At 39.8% G+C, this 17472-nt stretch overlaps 1 protein-coding gene and 1 pseudogene across 1 annotated transcript in view; both read left to right on the top strand.

The window, feature by feature from the left end:
• The window catches only part of SMARCA2 (SWI/SNF related, matrix associated, actin dependent regulator of chromatin, subfamily a, member 2), a 1314671-nt gene that overhangs the window by 857232 nt on the left and 439967 nt on the right, over window positions 1-17472 (top strand). Inside the window, exons 25-26 of the mRNA XM_053702540.1 lie at window positions 3297-3383; window positions 5531-5577. Coding sequence (XP_053558515.1) covers window positions 3297-3383; window positions 5531-5577 — 134 coding nt within the window. The remainder of the gene's footprint in view (window positions 1-3296; window positions 3384-5530; window positions 5578-17472) is intronic.
• LOC128650864 (uncharacterized) lies at window positions 8687-8805 on the top strand (annotated as a pseudogene).

A 17472-nucleotide genomic window follows, 5' to 3' on the forward strand; every position in this document is an offset into this window, starting at 1 on the left:
ACCGCGAGGCATAGCGGTGGCTCCGTATCTAGACGACATCCTGATACAGGCGTCAAGCTTTCAAATGGCCAAGTCTCATACAGAGATAGTTCTGGCATTTCTGAGGTCGCATGGGTGGAAAGTGAACGTGCAAAAGAGTTCTCTATCACCACTCACAAGAGTCTCCTTTCTAGGGACTCTTATAGATTCTGTAGAGATGAAAATTTACCTGACGGAGTCCAGGTTATCAAAGCTTCTAAATGCTTGCCGTGTCCTTCATTCCATTCCACGCCCGTCAGTGGATCAGTGCATGGAAGTAATCGGCTTAATGGTAGCGGCAATGGACATAGTGCCATTTGCGTGCCTGCATCTCAGACCGCTGCAATTATGCATGCTAAGTCAGTGGAATGGGGATTACTCAGATTTGTCCCCTCTGCTAAATCTGGACCAAGAGACCAGAGATTCTCTTCTCTGGTGGCTTTCTCGGGTCCATCTGTCCAAGGGTATGACCTTTCGTAGGCCAGATGCCAGCCTTCTAGGTTGGGGCGCAGTCTGGAACTCCCTGAAGGCTCAGGGTTTATGGACTCAGGAGGAGAACTCCTCCCAATAAATATTCTGGAGTTGAGAGCAATACTCAATGCTCTTCTAGCTTGGCCTCAGTTAGCAACACTGAGGTTCATCAGATTTCAGTCGGACAACATCACGACTGTGGCTTACATCAACCATCAAGGGGGAACCAGGAGTTTCCTAGCAATGTTGGAAGTCTCAAAGATAATTCGCTGGGCAGAGTCTCACTCTTGCCACCTGTCAGCGATCTACATCCCAGGCGTGGAGAACTGGGAGGCGGATTTTCTAAGTCGCCAGACCTTTCATCCGGGGGAGTGGGAACTTCATCCGGAGGTCTTCGCTCAACTGATTCATCGTTGGGGCAAACCAGATCTGGATCTCATGGCGTCTCGCCAGAACGCCAAGCTTCCTTGTTACGGATCCAGGTCCAGGGACCCGGGAGCGGCGCTGATAGATGCTCTTACAGCCCCTTGGGTCTTCAACATGGCTTATGTGTTTCCACCATTTCCGATGCTTCCTCGACTGATTGCCAAGATCAAACAGGAGAGAGCATCGGTGATTCTGATAGCGCCTGTGTGGCCACGCAGGACCTGGTATGCAGACCTAGTGGACATGTCGTCCTGTCCACCGTGGTTCCTACCTCTGAGGCAGGACCTTCTAATACAAGGTCCTTTCAAACATCCAAATCTAATTTCTCTGAGGCTGACTGCATGGAGATTGAACGCTTGATTCTATCAAAGCGTGGCTTCTCGGAGTCAGTTATTGATACCTTAATACAGGCACGGAAGCCTGTTACCAGGAAAATTTACCATAAGATATGGCGTAAATATTTATATTGATTCGAATCCAAGGGTTACTCATGGAGTAAGGTTAGGATTCCTAGGATATTGTCTTTTCTACAAGAAGGTTTAGAAAAGGGTTTATCTACTAGTTTGTTAAAAGGACAGATTTCTGCTCTGTTTATTCTCTTACACAAACGTCTGGCAGAAGTTCCAGACGTCCAGGCTTTTTGTCAGGCTTTGGCTAGGATTAAGCCGGTGTTTAAGACTGTTGCTCCTCCGTGGAGCTTAAACTTGGTTCTTAAAGTTCTTCAAGGGGTCCCGTTTGAACCCCTTCATTCCATTGATATTAAGCTTTTATCTTGGAAAGTTCTGTTTTTGATGGCTATTTCCTCGGCTCGAAGAGTCTCTGAGTTATCGGCCTTACATTGTGATTCTCCTTATCTGATTTTCCATTCAGACAAGGTAGTTCTGTGTACTAAACCTGGGTTTTTACCTAAGGTAGTTTCTAACAGGAATATCAATCAGGAGATTGTTGTTCCATCATTATGTCCTAATCCTTCTTCAAAGAAGGAACGACTTTTGCATAATCTGGACGTAGTCCGTGCCCTGAAGTTCTATTTACAGGCAACTAAAGATTTTCGTCAAACTTCTTCTCTGTTTGTCGTGTACTCTGGTCAGAGGAGAGGTCAAAAAGCTTCGGCAACCTCGCTCTCCTTTTGGCTTCGTAGCATAATACGTTTAGCCTATGAGACTGCTGGACAGCAGCCCCCTGAAAGAATTACAGCTCATTCCACTAGAGCTGTGGCTTCCACCTGGGCCTTTAAGAATGAGGCCTCTGTTGAACAGATTTGCAAGGCTGCAACTTGGTCTTCACTTCACACTTTTTCAAAATTTTACAAATTTGACACTTTTGCTTCTTCGGAGGCTGTTTTTGGGAGAAAGGTTCTACAGGCAGTGGTTCCTTCCGTTTAAGTTCCTGCCTTGTCCCTCCCATCATCCGTGTACTTTAGCTTTGGTATTGGTATCCCATAAGTAATGGATGACCCGTGGACTGAATACACTTAACAAGAGAAAACATAATTTATGCTTACCTGATAAATTTATTTCTCTTGTAGTGTATTCAGTCCACGGCCCGCCCTGTCTTTTAAGGCAGATTTAAATTTTAATTAGAACTCCAGTCACCACTGCACCCTATGGTTTCTCCTTTCTTGTCTTGTTTCGGTCGAATGACTGGATATGACATGTGAGGGGAGGAGCTATATAGCAGCTCTGCTTGGGTGATCCTCTGGCATCTTCCTGTTGGGAAGGAGATATAATCCCATAAGTAATGGATGACCCGTGGACTGAATACACTACAAGATAAATAAATTTATCAGGTAAGCATAAATTATGTTTTTTTGCACTTTTATTGCACTTTTATATGTTTGGTAGTAAAGTCCTTAAGGCAGCAGTGTCCGGTATTTAGGTGCCTGCCTTAAAAAGTGTTTTTGTCCTGCCCAATTACTCGTGGACTCCACAGCTTGGTATTAGTTCCCAGGAGTAATGGCTTGTGGACTCTCACCACCTTATAAAAGAAAACAACATTTATGCTTACCTGATATATTAATTTCCTTCATGGTGGTGAGACTCTACGAGATCAACCCAATTTATTTATTTTTCTTTATTAATTTTTACTTACTGCAGTTCTAGTTTGCACCTCATTTTCCCTGCTTTTTCATTACTTTCTTCTTCTCCTTTCTGGGCTATATGTCACATTGGAATACCAGTAAGGTGAGAGGGAACAAGTACTCTTAGAGCTTTCAGAATCTTTGCCTCCTCCTAGTGTCCAGGAATTGAATCCCAGGAGTAATGCTTAGTGTACTTTCAACACAATGAAATAAATTAATTTATCAGGTAAGCTGGAGCATATCTTTTTTGTTTTGTTTTGTTATTGTTTTTAACAATCAGATCTTATATGTTTTTCCTTAGGGTAAAGGTGGGGCCAAAACACTGATGAATACAATTATGCAGCTAAGAAAGATATGTAATCATCCTTACATATTTCAGCATATTGAGGTATGTTTTTATATATATTTATTTTTATATTCTTAGTTTCTTTGGCACATGATAACCATGTATAACCTATAACTTGAAGGCTGAGGGTGATGTAATGTCAATTGTAACCAGAAAAAGATAATAAACAGTACAAACAATTTCCATAGCTCCATACGGTCACAAGACATTAATTGGTCAGTATGTTACAGGGTGGATTTGAGTTAAATCAAATTGATTTAAATAATGTTTTCTACATAAAGGTTTCTTTTTTAAAATAATACCTTTTCAGATTAGTTTTCCAGTTATATGAGACAATTAATTATTTGCTTATATACAGTACCATTAGAAATACATAGATCATTAAAATTAATGAAATTATTAAACAATCTCCAGTTTAATAGGTTAATTATTCATATTTGATCAACATTTCGACTGTACTTTATTGGAAGGAGAAAAAACGTAATTACATTAATAATAATAATCTAAATAGTTTTCTTTAAAGGGACACTGAACCCAATTTTTTTCTTTTGTGATTCAAATAGAGCATGCAATTTTAAGCAACTTTCTAATTTACTCCTATTATCAATTTTTCTTCATTCTTTTGGTATCTTTATTTGAAAAGCAAGAATGTTATTTTAGATGCCGGCCTATTTTTGGTGAACAACCTAGGTTGTTCTAGCTGGTTGGTGGATAAATTCACCCACCAATAAACAAGTGCTGTCCATGGTCTGACCCAAAAATTGAATGGCCCCTTAGCTTAGACGCCTTCTTTATCAAATAAAGATAGCAAGAGAACGAAGACAAATTGATAATAGGAGTAAATTAAAAAGTTGCTTAAAATTGCAAGCTCTATCTGAATCACGGAAGAAAAAATTTGGGTTCAGTGTCCCTTTAACTAAAGAAAAAAAATAGTTTAATAATAACAATCTAAATAGTTTTTTTTTTTTTTTTTTTAAGTAAAGCAATATCATCATAGGTTTCACTTTCATTTTTATTGCATGCCCCCTCAATCCTAACACTTATGTCCTTGTGCAGATCTATTCCACTCCAAGCAAACTTCTATTTATTAAGCTTCTTGACACTTGGGGCTAGATTACAAACTGGAAAAAAAATCTAACGCTTATTGCTTGCATACTAACCCGACACAGCAATCAAGCTACAGATCTAAGCCGATGGTAGTTATGAATAACCCGCCAAGTGCAAATTTAGTTTCCGTTGATTCGGTCGCATTTACTTTAACTTCTAATAGGCGATAAAGTTAGCAGGTGCAATATTTCAAGCATGCCACTTGTAATCTAGCCCTTAGTCCAAAGGTTTGCATGGGAGCAATGATATTAAAGTGACAGTAATGTCAAAATTAACCTTTCATGATTCAGATAGAACATGCAATTTTAAACAACTTTCCAATTTTACTCTTTTATACAATATACTTCCTTCTCTTAGTATACTTTTGTTGAATCTCTTGTTTTATTTTTCTCAAAAACATTTATTAAAATCCTATTTAAAGGGACACTAAACCCAAATTTTTTCTTTCATGATTCAGATAGAACATGCAATTTTAAGCAACTTTCTAATTTACTCCTATTATCAATTTTTCTTTATTCTCTTGATATCTTTATTTGAAAAGCAAGAATGTATGTTTAGAAGCCGGCCCATTTTTGGTTCACAACCTGGGTTGTTCTTGCTGATTGGACAGCACCAATAAACAAGTGCTGCCCAGCGTCTAAACCAAAAATTGTTTGGCTCCTTAGCTTAGATGCCTTCTTTTTCAAATAAAGATAGCAAGAGAACGAAGAAAATTTGATAATAGGAGTAAATTAGAAAGTTGCTTAAAATTGCATGCTCCATCTGATTCATGAAAGAAAAAATTTGGGTTTAGTATCACTTTAATGAAAAAAAATTGATTTAAAGAAAAACAAATCTGATTAAAAGTTTTTTTAAACATCATTATTTGTATCCACCCTGATATGTTATTTCAGACATTACTTAAAATAATAAGACGTTTTGTTTACTTTATATGATTCTAGGAAATATTTTACAATATAATTTTCAAAAGTTATTGTACACTGATTTTTAAGTGACATTAAATTAATCTTTGCAGAGTATGCTGTTATGACAGAAAGGTATGTGTGGCACTACACATAGCATTTTATTCTATTCTGTTACAGGAGTCATTTGCTGAGCATTTTGGATACAGTAATGGAATCATAAATGGGTAACTAATTGAGCACGTGTTGTTCAATGCTTTTTTAGACTTTGTTAGCTTTTAATTTTGTAAAAGCTTAACTATGTTTTTGTGAGGTATTTCGCCCTCTTTGTGTGCTCATTACAGTTTTGACACTGTTTACTGGCATATTTACAGCAACAACAGGTTTGATTCTTTAAAAATAGTTACCAAGTGTGTTTATTGATACTATTTTAGTATGAATGTTAGTAAAGTTTTCTATCTGCAAGAGAGAGGTTATTTTATCCTAAAGGTACACAATGCAGCCTGGTTGAAATAGAAGATATTCTTTAAACTTTTATTAAACAGTCTGTGATTGTATTTGTCTAGTTTAAATGGTCACAGAATTGATGTTCTCCTAAGGAGCTCATCTAAATTGTTTATTACAAGCAATATGTTGGTATAAAAATATTCTGTTGTAGGTAGCACAGAGGACATTAAATGATTTCCATTTAAGCAGTTCAGCAATCCATTCTTGTGAATGTTTTGAGCATTTTGTTATATATATATATATATATATATATATATATATATATATATATATATATATATATATATATATATATATATATATACACATATATATATAATGTTTTTATATTTTAAAGAGTAAAAGAAACAGCGCTAAATATCAGCACAATGATTTTAACATACACAAATGTGTATAAATATTTTTTATTATTGAAAAAAACGAAATATTGGACTCAATTGATATATTTCACACAATACATATAAAAAAGGGGTTACAAAGTACATTTGCAGTATATCAAATAAAATGTATTACTAAATGAATTAAAATGTGCTGCATCCATAATTGAATGTCTAAACTACAATTAAAGTATACACAGAATATCTAAATGCACGTTGGATTTAAATACACTAAATCAAAATACCCAACAAGTTAGACAGTGTGACAACTGCTTTGCTGAACTTGCAACACTGAATGAAACAATTGAATAAAAACGTCTAAAAACGATAAAAGTATTCTAAATGAGAGCAATAATTTGCTGATATCTTATAACTGTATATTGGTGTCCCTATTTATTAGAAATGTTTGATAAAATAGCAATGCAATTGACTGAACTGCACATATGTTTTTGCCATACACATGGCTCCATCTCAGTCAGTACAAATTCTCATGTAAAATACATCCCATGGGGTCTATTTAACAAGGGCCGAATGGCCCCTGTTCCCCTTGATTCTTCATGAGCCTTCAGGCTTGCCGGAAACAGGAGTTAAGAAGCAGTGATCTTAAGACCGCTGCTTCTTAACTCATGCGCCGCCTCTGAGGCGTCGTATAGCAATCCGCCCAATCATGTACAATCGGGCTGATTGACACCCCCTGCTAGCGGCAATGATAAGTGCTGACAGCGTATGCTGTCTGCTTTTATTGATGTGCGGCGGACATGGTTCGTTATAGCGGATCATGTCTGTCTGCACATATATAAATAGACCTCCATGTGTTTTTATATTCTAATTAATTCCAAAATGTTTTTGTTTTTTTGTGTGTTTGTTTTTACACCTTTTAACCCCTTAAGGACCAGGCATTTTAGACTAAAACTTGCTCAAAAGAGCAGAGCATTTTTAGCATTTTTGCTATCACTTCATTTAAACAAAAAAGAGCCTTTTTTAGTTACCTATTAAAACTACATATATATCACTCCTGGCCAGCAGGAGGAGGCAAAGAGCACCACAGCAAAGCTGTTAAGTGTCACTCCCCTACCCATAAACCCCAGTCATTCTCTTTGCTCTGTCAATGGAGGAGGTGAAGTTTTGGTGTCTGAAGAAAATTGGAATATATTTTGCTACAAGCAAGATTTTTCGGTCTAGGCATACTCCACGTTAGTCTCTTCAGTAGGGCAGTGGTGGCTTTAAAGCAGTTAGGAACTTGTGAGGTGAGCCTCACTACGTTTTCCTAACAAGTTGCTGCCCTTGTATAGAAAGCCAGAGTAGATTTACTCTGTTCTTTCCTTTTTCCACAGGTCTCTGTAAGGAGTGGTGTCCTTTCACACCATGTGAGCCATCTGCCTGCCGGACGGCTAGATTGCAGGTAAGTGCTTTTCTGTCTTCTGTCTTCAGCCTTAAGGGGACAAATAGATCCTTAGTAGGGTTGATTTATGGCACAATGCAGGCACTATTATGTATGTGATAATATGACTATATTGGTTAACCCTTCTTATAGTAATGAAGGAGTTAACCTATTTTTATCTGGCTCCTTATTCTCTTTAGAGGAATTTGACACTCAGGAGGTGAAAATTACCGTTTCAGTGTCTCTAATCATTTTTATTTCTATGGGACTGTGTGTTCTGTCACTGTAGCAGGCTCCGTTTGGTATTAACTAGCCTGCTGGGTAATGCTTTTGTCACAGGAGAGGGTATGTTTATGGCTCTGTGTGTTTTTAACTAGTTTTCTGGTCCTCTCAGTATTACAGAAGCCGGATGGCAGGCTTAATCTGAGCGGACTGTTTTTCTCGCGTGCTTTTTTTGCAAGCAGAAACTGTGTGTTGTGCAGCTAGTTACTCTGCTGGTCACATTACCTCCTCCTTTCCGCTCCTAATTATCGGAGAAGTGTCGGCAGATCTAGCGCGTCACCTTTCGTGGCTCTGAAAAACTTGGAAGTCAGAAAGGACAGGAAGGCACCTCCGTTTAGCTGAGGTGTAGAGGCTGACAGTGTGAGGTTTTCTTTTTGATAATCAGACGCTAGAGGTTACAGTTACCACTCTGAGCAGGGATAATTTAAAGTGACAACATATATTTTAAGGGTACATTCAACTCCAGGGAAGTGCTCAAACACTTACTTAGTGCAGTAGTTGGCGTCCTGCAGTGGTCTTCGCGTAAGCAACACACACCCTATGTGACGTCCGTCTGACGTTTCTCACTCTTACTCGATCAGCTGTACCGGTGCAAAGAAACGAGCGTTCCACCATCGCTCCAACAAATATGAACAGCAACAATCAGTGCACCCAGTATAGATGAAAGAACTGGCACTCAGAGCGTAAACCTGTATTTATTCAATGCTTCCATTCCATTGTATACCGGTAAAAAAGGCAGACATATGAGAAATAATAGGCAGCACAGGTCAAGCTAGGTCAACAGCCTACCACAACCGCCACACTACTCTGAATGCACCCGATCCCGTTTGATCTCGGAAGTTAAGCAGGGTCAAGCCCGTTCAGTACCTGGATGGGGGACCGCCTGGGAACACCAGGTGCGGTAGGCTGTTGACCTAGCTTGATCTGTGCTGCCTGTTATTTCTCATATGTCTGCCTTTTTTACCTGTATACAATGGAATGGAAGCATTGAATAAATACAGGTTTACGCTCTGAGTGCCAGTTCTTTCATCTATACTGGGTGCGCTGATTGTTGCTGTTCATATATTTAAAGGGACAGTCAACACCAGAATTTTTTTTGTTTAAAAAGAAAGGTAATACCTTTATTACCTTTTCCCCAGTTTTGCATAACCAACACTGTTATAGAAATACACTTTTTACCTCTGTGATTACCTTGTATCTAAGCCTCTGCAAACTGCCCCCTTGTTTCAGTTGTTTTGAGAGACTTGCATTTTAGCCAATCAGTGCTCACTCTAGGGTAACTTCACGTGCATGAGCTCAATGTTATCTATATGAAACACATGAACTAATGCCCTCTAGAGGTCAAAATGCATTCAGATTAGAGGCAGTCTTCAAGGTCTAAGAAATTAGCATATGAACCTCCTAGGTTTAGCTTTCAACTAAGAATACCAAGAGAACAAAGCAAAATTGGTGATAAAAGTAAATTGGAAAGTTGTTAAAATTACATTCCCTATTTAAATCATGAACGTTTTTTTTTTGGACTTGACTGTCCCTTTAAGAAACATTTTTCCTAAAGTGACAGTAAATATTTTATTTTTGGATTTCTTGAAACTGTTTTTCGTGGATCATGTCTGACATGGAGCAGGATGCTGCTCTTATGAATAGGCGTTTATTGTCTCCCCTATGCAATTTTGTTCCTCATGTGTAGAGGACATTAAAATGTAAAGATAAATTATTTTTTGCTGAGCCTAATGTCTCTCAGATTGATGCTGTTCAGGCAATGCCACAGCTTTCTCCTCAAACGTCCCTAGCCTCCATGGCGTCACATACAATGCCCTGCAGTTCCTCTCAACCTCCTGGAGGAGTTCATTTACAAGCAGAAATTGCTGCCCAGGTATCTTCAGCGGTATCTGCGGCATTAGCTGCCTTTTCTATGTTAAAAGGAAACCGCAAGAGGAAAATTGAAGATTCAGATAGTAAGGTTTCTGCTCCTGCTTCTGTTACCCGAGTTGCTCTTCCTCATAAGTCTGATGAGGAAGATACTTTGGTAGCCTCTGAGGGTGAAATCTCAGAATCGGACAGCATAATTCCTTCATCTGACGCTGAAGTTGCAACCTTTAGATTTAAGCTTGAACACCTTTGTGTACAGTTAAAGAATATTTTGGCTACTTTTGATACTCCTGTCGTTGTCAACCCTAAGAGATCTAGTAAACTTAATACTTTGATGTTCGTTCCTCTGTGGAGGTGTTTCTTGTGCACAGGAATGGGAGAAGCCAGGGGTACATTTTTTCCCGTCTCCTGTCTTTAAAAAGATGTTTCCTGTCGCTGACTCCATTAAAAAGTCATGGCAAACGGTGCCTAAAGTAGAAGGGGCCATTTCTACTCTGGCTAAGAGAACTACTATTCCTATTGAGGATAGCTGCTCCTTTAAGGATCCAATTGACAAAAATCTGGAGGCTTATTTGAAGAAGATGTATGTTCATCAAGGTCTCCAATGGCAACCTGCAGTGTGTATTGCCACTGTGACAAGTGCGGCATCCAACTGGTTCGACACCTTGTCTAATTCTCTTCAGGTAGAGACTCCCTTAGAGGAGATACAAAACAGGATTAAGGCTCTTAAGCTAGCCAATTCCTTTATTACAGATGCTACAATGCAGGTTATTAGACTGGGAGCCAAGATATCTGGTTTCGCTGTGCTAGCCCGCATGACATTGTGGCTGAAATCTTGATCAGCCGATGTTTCTTCTAAGTCTAAGCTTCTGGCGATTCCTTACAAGGGTAAAACCTTGTTTGGTCCTGGTCTGGCAGAAATAATTTCTGATATTAGGGGTGGAAAAGGGCCCTTTCTACCACAAGACAAGAAGAATAGACCTAAAGGTAATTTTCGTTCCTTTCGTAATTTCAAAGAAAAGTCCTCCTTGTCCTTTTCCAAGCAGGAACAGTCCAAGTCTTCTTGGAAACCCAATCAGTCTTGGAACAAGGGGGAACAATCAAGGAAACCCGCAGCTGAGTCTAAATCAACATGAAGGGTTTGCTCCCGAACTGGGATCGGATCATGTGGGGGGCAGACTTTCTCGTTTTTTTCGGACTTGGATACGAGATGTTCAAGATCCTTGGGCTGTGGACATAGTATCTCAGGGTTACAAATTAGAATTCAAGACCTTTTCTCCCAGGGGCAGGTTTTACCTCTCAAGATTATCTGCAGACCAGATAAAAAGAGAAGCGTTCTTGATATGTGTTCAGGATCTTTCCTCCCTGGGAGTAATAGTTCCAGTTCCAGTTCCTATTCAGGAACGTGGCCTAGGTTTCTATTCCAATCTGTTCGTAGTTCCCAAAAAAGAGGGAACTTTCCAACCTATTCTGGACTTGAAGTATCTAAGCAAATTTCTCAGAATTCCGTCCTTCAAGATGGAAACTATTCGTTCCATTCTTCCTTTAGTTCAAGAGGGTCAGTTCATGACAACCATAGACCTGAAGGATGTGTATCTTCATGCTCCCATTCACAGGGATCATCACAAGTTCCTGAGATTCGCCTTTCTAGACAAACACTTTCAGTTTGTGTCTCTTCCCTTTGGCCTTACCACAGCTCCCAGAATTTTCTCAAAGGTTCTGGGGGCTCTATTGGCAGTGATCAGGTCTCAGGAAATTGCTGTGACGTCATACCTGGACGACATATTGGTTCACGCGCCATCGCCATTGAGCTCGCATTCTATTGGCTGAAGTTCAATCCTATTCAATTGGCTGAAGTTCAATCCTATTGGCTGATTGCATCAGCCAATAAGATTTTTCCTACCTTAAAGTGAAGGTAAAGTTATTGGACCCATCAATCATAATTATAACCCTTTTACTAACTTAAATACAGTCGCTAGTTTTTTTTTCCAAAAAACATTATTGATTTATGTTATTTTCTCGATACATTTTTCTTACGGTTCCCTTCCGTTTCTCCTCCCATTCTCCATTTCCTGGTTTGGAATACTGTGACGTATAGAGCGATCCCACCCGCTCTATACGTCTCTACTCTGCTCGTGCACATCGAGCATTGAATAACCGCGCATGCGTTAATCGCGGCTGCTGCTCTCTACTACGCATGCGTCAACACTTATTATGCTGCAGATAATGCAATCGTTTTTTACTTACCAATATAAAAGAAAAGAGTGATACAAATGCTTCTAATAGCTTGCCGCCTGAGTTCCTATGCTATTCCAAATATGCCCACTAAATAAAGTTTAAACTGCGCATGCGCGAAACGTGGACGCGCGCACTTGGAAAATGCTAAGTAGAAGATCTTAGGCATGCGCATCTACATCCAACTGGTGATGACGAAATTTGACGGCCGCCTAACGGCCAAAGAAACCATTAGATGGCTGAACAACGTGATCGTTGTCTAAAAAAAAAAAAAAAAATTCACGGGTTGATTTTCGGATAGCCGAATACATAACAAGAATATAAAATATCGCAGGTAATATAAAGATTAGAAAATATTGATGAATGAAAGTTATATTTATTTTGCTGGATATATGTAATTCTTTATAATACAGTGTATCACTTTACCTTCACTTTAATTCCAATTGGCTGATAGAATCCTATCAGCCAATCGGAATTGAAGGGACGCCATCTTGGATGACATCATTTAAAGGAACCTTCATTCGTCGGGAGTCGTCGGAAGAAGAGGATGCTCCACGTCGGCTGGCTTCAAGATGGACCCGCTCCACTCCGGATGGATGAAGATAGAAGATGCCGGCTGGATGAAGACTTCTGCCCGTCTGGATGTCATCTTCTGCAAGGATCGGATGAAGACTTCTGCCCCTCTGGAGGTCCACTTGTGCCCGGCTGGGTGAAGACGTCTCAAGGTAGGGTGATCTTTAAGGGGTTAGTGTTAGGTTTTATTAAGGGGGTATTGGGTGGGTTTTAGAGTAGGGTTGGGTGTGTGGGTTTTAATGTTGTGGGGGGGTATTGTATTTTTTTTTACAGGTAAAAGAGCTGATTACTTTGGGGCAATGCCCCGCAAAAGGCCCTTTTAAGGGCTATTTGTAATTTAGTATAGGGTAGGGAATTTTATTATTTTGGGGGGGCTTTTTTTATTTTATTAGGGAGATTAGAGTAGGTGTAATTAGTTTAAAATTCTTGTAATTATTTTTTTATTTTCTGTAATTTAGTGGGGGGTTTTTTTTTTCGTAATTTAGTTTATTTAATTTAATTGTATTTAATTGTAATTAGTTTAGGGAATTAATTTAATTATAGTGTAATGTTAGGTGTAATTGTAACTTAGGTTAGGGTTTATTTTACAGGTAAATTTGTATTGATTTTAGCTAGGTAGTTATTAAATAGTTAATAACTATTTAATAACTATTGTACCTAGTTAAAATAAATACAAACTTGCCTGTAAAATAAAAATAAATCCTGAGATAGCTACAATGTAACTATTAGTTATATTGTAGCTAGCTTAGGGTTTATTTTATAGGTAAGTATTTAGTTTTAAATAGGAATAATTTATTTAATTGTAGTAATTTTATTTAGATTATTTTAAATTATATTTAAATTAGGGGGGGTTAGGGTTAGACTTAGGTTTAGGGGTTAACATATTTATTATAGTGGCGGCGACATTGGGGGCGGCAGATTAGGGGTTAATAATTGTAGTTAGGTTGCGGCGACGTTGGGAGCGGCAGATTAGGTGTTAATAAATATAATGTAGGTGGCGGCGGTGTCCGGAGCGACAGATTAGGGGTTAATAATATAATGCAGAGGTCAGCGATGTCGGGGGCGGCAGATTAGGGGTTAATAAGTGTAAGATTAGGGGTGTTTAGACTTGGGGTTCATGTTAGGGTGTTAGGTGTAGACGTAAAAATGTATTTTCCCATAGGAAACAATGGGGCTGTCTTAGGAGCTGAACGCTGCTTTTTTGCAGGTGTTAGGTTTTTTTGCAGCCAGCTCAGCCCCATTGTTTCCTATGGGGAAATCGTGCACGAGCACGTTACACCAGCTTACCGCTGACTTAAGCAACGCTGGTATTGAGGTGAGATGTGGAGCAAAATTTTGCTCAACGCTCACTTTTTAGAGGCTAACGCCGGGTTGAAAAAAAACTGTAATACCAGCGTTATCTTAAGTGAGCGGTAAGAAAAAACTGAGCGTTAGCACCGCAAGCCTTAACGACAAAAACTCGTGATCTAGCCGTAAGTTTTTATTTTGAATGCTCATATACATTATAAACTTAATCATCTATGTGGCTGTATATTTATTTTGGTTTTGGTTTTGTGCTATTTTGACTGGTCCTTTCAGTCGAATGACTGAGGTTTATGGTTAGGGGAGTGACACTTGTTCTCTTTGCCTCCTCCTGCTGGCCAGGAGTGATATTCCCACTAGTAATTGAGGATGTCGTGGACTCACCATATCCGGAAATAAATAAATTTATCAGGTAAGCATAATTTTTTTTTTTTTTTTTTTAGTAGACATCCCAAGGTATTGATCTAGGACCATTTTGATATATTTCATGACACCGTTTTGCTGCAAAATGCGATCATATTAAAAAATTGTTAACTTTTTCGCAAACTTTGGGGTTCTTACTGAAATTATTTACATACCACTTGTGCGATCATGATACAAATTATTATTAAAGCTTCTCTGGGATCTTCTTTGTTCAGAAATAGCAGACATATATGGCTTTACCATTGCCTTTTGGTATTTAGAATGCCCCTAATTGCAGCTGCGCACCACACTTCTGAAATTCCTGGCGGTTAAAGGGTTAATCAGGTAGCTTGTAAGGTTAATTTCTCTTGCAAGGTGTATCCAGTCCACGGATTCATCCTTTACTTGTGGGATATTCTCATTCCCTACAGGAAGTGGCAAAGAGAGCACACAGCAGAGCTGTCCATATAGCTCCCCCTCTAGCTCCACCCCCCCAGTCATTCTCTTTGCCGGCACTAGGGTCTCTCTACTAGGGTCTCTCTACGGGAGGGTAAAGTGAATGTGGTGTTAGAATTGTAGTTTTTATTATCTTCAATCAAAAGTTTGTTATTTTAAATGGTACCGGTTTGTACTATTTTTTTTTCTCTAGCAGAAAAGTGATGAAGATTTCTGCTGAGAGGAAAATGATTTTAGCATGTTGTAACTAAAATCCACTGCTGTTCCCACACAGGACTGAGGAGTACCAGAAAACTTCAGTTGGGGGGAACGGTTTGCAGGGTAATCTGCAATGAGGTATGTTCAGTCATTTATTTCTAGACAAGACTGAGATAATGCTAGAAGAGACTGACAATATCCCCATGAGGGGAGGGTAAGCTATGTTCACAGACTTAGAAAGGAATTGAATGCTTACATAACAGGGCTAATTATGCTGGTTGACACTGATTCAGGGCAATCGATTGTTTATTTAAGAAAAATATCGTTTGTAGACACTTTGAAAGTCCTTTTGGGGTTCTTTCTGGGGTTATTACCCACATGGCTGGTTTTTGTTCACTTAAGAGTGATTTACTAGGCCTCACAGCTCCGGAGTAGAGTGGGAGGGGCCTAATTTTGCGCCTCAGATGCGCAGTTAGAATTGCAGAGAAGTTCATGCTGCTTCACATGGAGGGTCCTGCTGCTGTTTGAGGGCCTTATAGAAATTATATTCCCCCAAATCTGATCCCTAAGGGCAGGTAGGGCCACAGCAAGGCTGTGGCAAGGTGCTGTACTATTTTTAACCGGGTGTTGGCTTTAGGCTGCTCCGGTTTGGGCATTAAGGGGTTAATTGTTTTGAAACTTGTGGTGCAATCTTATTAAGGCTTTAGGTACATACTGTGAAAATTTCAGGAGAATTACTGCATTTTTCACTGTTTTGTAAAATTATGTGCTCTTTTTATCTCTTAAAGGCACAGTAAAAAAAAATTTCAAATTGTGTTTTTTATTTGATTAAAGTGATTTCCAAGCCTGCTTGCGTATATTACTAGTCTATTAAACATGTCTGACACTAAGGAAAATCCTTGTTGCACTTAAGAATGTGGCCCAAGATGATTTTCAGACTGAAGGTAACGAGGGTAGCCCGTCTGCCTCTCCCCAAGTGTCACAACCAGTTACGCCCGCGCAAGCGACGCCTAGTACCTCTAGTGCGTCTAACCCTTTTACATTACAAGACTTAGCGGCAGTCATGGATAATTCTCTTACAGCCTTCTTATCTAAACTGCCCGTGTTACCCGCAAAGCGTGATAGCTCCGTTTTAAGAACAGATTATGAGCATTCTGACGCTTTGGTAGCCGTATCCGATATACCCTCACAACGCTCTGAAGTGGGAGCGAGGGATTTGATGTCTGAGGGAGAAGTCTCTGATTCAGGAAGGGTTCCTCCTCAGACAGATTCAGATACATTGGCTTTTAAATTTAAACTAGAACACCTCCGCGTTTTGCTTAGAGAGGTATTAGCTACTCTGGATGACTGCGACCCTTTGGTGATCCCAGAGAAATTGTGTAAAATGGACAAGTACCTAGAGGTCCCTGTTTACACGGATACGTTTCCGGTCCCTAAGAGGATTGCGGATATCGTTACTAGGGAGTGGGATAGACCAGGTGTTCCCTTTGCTCTCCCTCCTGTTTTTAAGAAAATGTTCCCCATACCTGACCCTGTGCGGGACTCGTGGCAGACGGTCCCTAAGGTGGAGGGGGCTGTTTCTACACTTGCTAAACGCACAACCATACCAATTGAAGACAGTTGTGCTTTTAAAGACCCTATGGATAAGAAGTTAGAGGGTTTACTTAAGAAAATTTTTGTTCAACAAGGTTTTCTTCTCCAACCTATTGCCTGCATTATTCCTGTAACTACTGCAGCTGCTTTCTGGTTTGAGGCGCTGGAAGACTCGCTCCAGACGGAGACCTCATATGAGGAAATTATGGATAGAATTAAGGCTCTAAAGCTAGCTAATTCTTTTATCACTGACGCCGCTTTCCAAATAGCTAAGTTAACGGCGAAAAATTCAGGTTTTGCCATTTTGGCGCGCAGGGCGCTATGGCTAAAGTCCTGGTCGGCCGATGTGTCGTCTAATCTAAGCTTTTGAACATTCCTTTCAAAGGAAAGACCCTCTTCGGGCCTGAATTGAAAGCGATTATTTCAGATATCACCGGGGGAAAAGGCCATGCTCTCCCTCATGACAAGCCCTTTAAGACAAAGAACAAAGCTAATTTTCGTTCCTTTCGCAATTTCAGGAACGGCCCCGCTTCATCCTCTCTGGCTGCAAAGCAAGAGGGTAACGCTTCACAGCCCAAGGCAACCTGGAAACCTTACCAGGGCTGGAATAAGGGTAAACAGGCCAAAAAGCCTGCAGCTGCCACCAAGACAGCATGAAGGGGTAGCCCCCGATCCGGGACCGGATCTAGTAAGGGGCAGACTCTCTCTCTTCGCTCAGGCCTGGGTAAGAGATGTACACTATCCTTGGGCATTAGAGATTTTAGCCCAGGGATACCTTCTAGAATTCAAGGACTCTCCTCCAAGGGGAAGGTTCCACATTTCTCGTCTGTCTACAGATCAGACAAAGAAAGAGGCGTTTTTACGCTGTGTAGAAGATCTACATACAATGGGAGTGATCCACCCAGTTTCAATTGCAGAACAAGGACTGGGGTTTTACTCAAACCTGT

Source organism: Bombina bombina, chromosome 2 (assembly GCF_027579735.1).
Source record: "Bombina bombina isolate aBomBom1 chromosome 2, aBomBom1.pri, whole genome shotgun sequence".
Classification (NCBI taxonomy): Eukaryota; Metazoa; Chordata; class Amphibia; order Anura; family Bombinatoridae; genus Bombina; species Bombina bombina.